The sequence below is a fragment of the Haplochromis burtoni genome, unplaced genomic scaffold (genome assembly GCF_018398535.1).
Source record: "Haplochromis burtoni strain Fernald_Lab_line unplaced genomic scaffold, NCSU_Asbu1 Contig_229, whole genome shotgun sequence".
NCBI classification, from domain to species: Eukaryota; Metazoa; Chordata; class Actinopteri; order Cichliformes; family Cichlidae; genus Haplochromis; species Haplochromis burtoni.
In genome coordinates this window covers 870,185-874,700 of record NW_024582590.1, presented here as the reverse complement: position 1 = coordinate 874,700, position 4,516 = coordinate 870,185, and the positions used below count along the sequence as shown (strand labels likewise).

General features: G+C 44.7%; 1 protein-coding gene across 1 annotated transcript in view; it reads right to left on the bottom strand.

The window, feature by feature from the left end:
• The window catches only part of zfpm1 (zinc finger protein, FOG family member 1), a 104,683-nt gene extending 100,885 nt beyond the window's left edge, over nt 1-3,798 (bottom strand). The window contains exon 1 of the mRNA XM_005937468.2: nt 3,221-3,798. Coding sequence (XP_005937530.1) covers nt 3,221-3,260 — 40 coding nt within the window. The 5' untranslated portion in view covers nt 3,261-3,798. The remainder of the gene's footprint in view (nt 1-3,220) is intronic.
• Between the last annotated feature and the right edge of the window lie 718 nt (nt 3,799-4,516).

Sequence of the window (4,516 nt, the reverse complement as noted above, 5' to 3'; positions counted from 1 at the left end):
AAATAAAATTTATTATTAAAATAAATAGTTGAAACACAAGATTCAGCCATGAGGTAATACAGCTAATAACAGTGTTTCCAGTTTTATTAACTGTAATAAATTATGTTTGCGGTGGTTCATGTAGGTTTAACACTACTTTTCTTTGTTTCAAACACAAAAGTTGATGTTGATACAAAGAAACAAAGAAACAAAGAAAAGGACAACAACAAAAAGATGTCATCTCCATCGATTGCGACACATTAATGCCGATATTTACAGGAAAAGTAGAAGTAGTCTTAACATAAACATCTTCAGTGTGGTACGAGAGGCAGGAATACTCAGTCACTTGGCTTCATGGATGATTGTAGACCACCTGAGTTTTGCTTTACTGTAACTGCACCACTAATGAGTTGGATTATAATCTGCACACATACGAAGCCACCCCGCTCATTCAAAGTATCCCCACTGATTCATTTAGTGCATTTTTCACACACACTCAAGCGCTCACATCTCCGTCTGTTGAAAGCTTTAACTGGACACCAAATAACTTTTACAATAACAGGAAGAGCTGTATTGAGAGCAGGTCAACACAAGCTTATTTGTAGCTCCAAATGCAACGTTAAAAAACGAGTGGTTTACCTTCAGCTGGATGAGTAACTAAATGACTTATCGAAGGCGTGAATCAATTTAGGAAACAAAGTCAGTTTCAACAATGAAACGGCACCCAACACCACTGTGACCTGGCTGGAATTTGTCATATCACTATCAGCAAGCAGCATGCTCAAAACAACATGGTGGTTCAACAGTAACAGTAGTGGTAGCAGCTCCTACCTCATGAACCCCCCCCCCCCCCCAAACACACACACACACACCCCAGCTGAACAAAGTCCTTATCACTCCTCACTCTTTCCTATCAAAATGTCTGCCAAATCACAAGAGAGTCACGGGGCTGAGAGCCTGGCCGGCCTCGACCACAGCCGGGGCCTGGTGCACAGGGAAGCACGGTGGACCAGAAGCACTGATAAAGATGGCCATGACACCCCTGAGACGCGCACATATACACGCTGTCTCATACACACCGGGTCTAGCCTGAGTTTATCAGCCTTGGGGTCTGGAATACATCTCCAGGCCTCGCTGCTGGCCTTACTGGAGGCGCCTGCTGGGAGCTCACTGCCTCTCTATGGGAACCGATGTAGGAGGGGTAGGGTTAGGCATCATCGAGAGAAATTCCTGATGGAAATCCATGACCAAGACGGATGCCGTGGATGAATTAGAACACAAACAGCTACCACCAACTGTATTCTCCAGGTACTGAAGACATCATCATCATCATCTGCCTTCATTAGTCCAGGTTAATCATCAAATGGTTTTTTGAAGGGATGATTTAAATATCTACTTACAGCATTTCTGGATCCAAAATGAAAAAGAGAAACTTTACTCCAAGTGTGCCGCACCATTTTGGACTAGATGCTTGAATCCAACTGAACAGAGTCTAAGCACAGCAACAAAATCTGAATCTGGAACTTGATGTACCCAAGATAAATTAGAGACATGGCACTCAAAGAGGTAGAAATCGGAGGAGGAATTCCACAGGAGCAAACACTTAATGAAACCTTATTTTCACAAAAAGCCAGCAAACTTTAAGCTTTTATTAAAGATCAGATTTATTTTTAAGTCCTCGCAATGAATGAAGTTAAGGTAGATGCAGCTTCAAAATGAGTGTGTGTGTGTGTTCGTGTGTGCGTGGGGTGTCAAGACTTGCTTCCAGGACTTTGGACAGAACAAAGCAAATCTGTCTGCTAATAAAACTAATACTAATAATATTACACATGATAATAGTAATAAGAATAAAAATACAGCCGACATGTGGCGTTACTAATGTTTACAAATGGACAAACTGTATTGTCAGCCCTGACTCTGGTAAGTCCAATGTACCTGCAAGCTGGAATAAAATATCAATATGTGTCATTACTGTGTCGATTATACATCACAAGAGGAAGAAGTGTGATGAAGTTGCCATGTTAATATTTTCCTTTGGCTTCGTTCACATGGATTTTAAGGAGAGACACGTCAGACCGTCTCCAGGTCTATTAATTACTATCTGCAGACAGTAAAATCAGTTTACAATGATGTTGTAGTTTGGCAAAGAAGTCCTTGCATGCATGGCTGGTTAGCATTTGAACTTTCTAATAGCCGGCCTCTCTGTGGTTGCTATGTTTGGTTTCTGCACAAGAACAACTGTTTGATTCATTTAAAAAGATCCACAGGTTTTGGGGAGGTTTTAGGTTAAATAGGACACCGTGACACAATCAGTGACGACGCTGCCAAACAAACTTATGTCACGGTTTCCAGCTGCTGCTTCCAAATATTTGTTCTTCTCCAGCAGAACCACATTAACACTGAGAGTCCCCACCATCCCCTCGGTGTGCAACAGGCCCGCAGAGCAGGAGCAGAGGTTAATCACAACATCATTAATATGCTCTTATATCAACTCTGAACATCAGTTAGCAGCGATAAACCGTCACACGTTTTATAAACAGGAAGAGCTCGTCAAGCACGGAGACCAGCCAAGCGCCAGACCAAGAAAAGGGCCTTTCAAGCGGCCTCGAGATGCATTATTGAGTTAAAAGGATAGATGAAAAAACAGATCCAATTGTAAGCAGCTATCAGCGGGAGAGATCGGCCATGCGGCCTATCTCACGCCCCATCTGTAGGAAGGAGAAGTGAAAAGCCAGGAGGGGGGGATGCAGCGGCGGCCTTGGCGCTGCCTCAGACAGAAAACAAATAAAAAAGATCCAATTTTAATCTTTATCTGCGCTCACATCGGATCGCTGCTTTATCTCAGCTCACATCGGCTTTTTGCCGAGAACACTGACGTTTCCACAACAGAATTAAACAGGAAGCCCCGGCCACACTTTCAGCTGCCAATGCACAAAAACATTCCGCACAGGGTAATAAAGAAAAACTTTTTGATATTCCTGCACAGCCTTACAGCGCGGAGGCAGCTGCCGAGGAGCCCCTTTAATAAAGGCTGAGGAGGACAGGAGGGGCTGGAGGGGAGGCGACATCCTCCGGTTATCCCGAGACAACGAGCTGCATCTGAAACTTAAAGTCTTCAGAGTCAGCTGTGCTTTCTAATTTACGCACCGATGAGGGGGGTCCGGGCAGGGACGCGCGTGCGGCGCATCGACACACGAACACTCAGAAGAAGAAGAAGAGGGGAAACTTGTGTCATGCTTACGCTTTATCTGCCGGGGTTTGCTCTGCTTCCTCCGGGACATGCTGCCTCTGCTCTCGGGCTGAGCGGCAGAGAAGTGGTCAGGCTCTTCCTCTGGTTTCTGCCTCCTCTTCTTCTTCTTCTTCTTCGTTCACAGCTGCGACGCGGCGCTCCGAGCAGCGACCGGAGAAATCCTCATGACCCGCGTGCGCTTTCACAGCTATCTTGTGCCACGACAGCTCCCGCGAGGCTACCTGTAGCTGAGTCCCCACCTGTGACCGAGGCTCTTCTTCTCAACTACAAATATCTGCCTCCGCCTCACCTCTCGCTTTCCTGCAAACGTTACTCCGTTACCGGGCGCGCCTCCGCTGTGTCCGCTGGCACGTCACTCAGCGACACGCAGTAAATGTGTGTCCCGTGGAAGCTCGCGCTGATAAAAGTGTCAGCTGTGGAGGTCAGCGGCGCGGCTGCTGTTTGTCTCTGTCAAGTTTTCCTCCGGCTGGTCCGCCCCCTTGTCTGCCCGCACCGCGTCTAAGCCAGGGAGCCACTTTCAATGGAGCTCGAGCACTACAGTCAACTCCGCTACTACACCGGAGCGGACGCGCCTCTGACACGCCCCTTGCGTCTGACGTAGAGCGCCGCACTCGTCCCCGATTGGCTCCCGTCTACCCCGTTGTAAAGCGCAATAAAACAGAAAGTATGCCTTATAATTCCACCGCGTGATCGACTTCACAATACAAATATCAGCAGTGTATATAAATCCTCAACTCTAATTAAGTAATGATATAATATTGCTTTATACTGTAATTATAGATGGATAATTAAAACGATACTAACCGTGATCACTGTGTCCTTTAAAAAGTCTGTAAAGTTTAGTTTCTTAACTTTTTTCTTGCTGTTTTGTGGTTCTTTTCACTTCTTTCAGCAGCACAGTGGAGTGTAATGCTGATGTACACGCATGACAAATATGTCCCGTGCTCTCCATCCATCCTACGGCTTTAAATAAGGGCTATGCTGTTTTTGTTTACTTGTTCATTTAGTAGGTGTAGTTTTTGCATCAACATCTGTAATCTATCATGGGAGCCAAACAGTGGTGACTGTCAGATCTTGGTGTCTAATGTTAGTAATGTTAGTAGACTGCATAAACTTTCAAACATAGTGTGATGCAGAGAGTTAATTTTCGTAAATAGGGGACAAATAGCAGCAAAACAAACAAACATCTGCTGTTTTCCATATGAAAAATTATGGAAAAATGTAAAAGCTTTAAGCAAACGTAGAAATCAATACTAATTAATTTATTCATATTATTAAAAATTAATA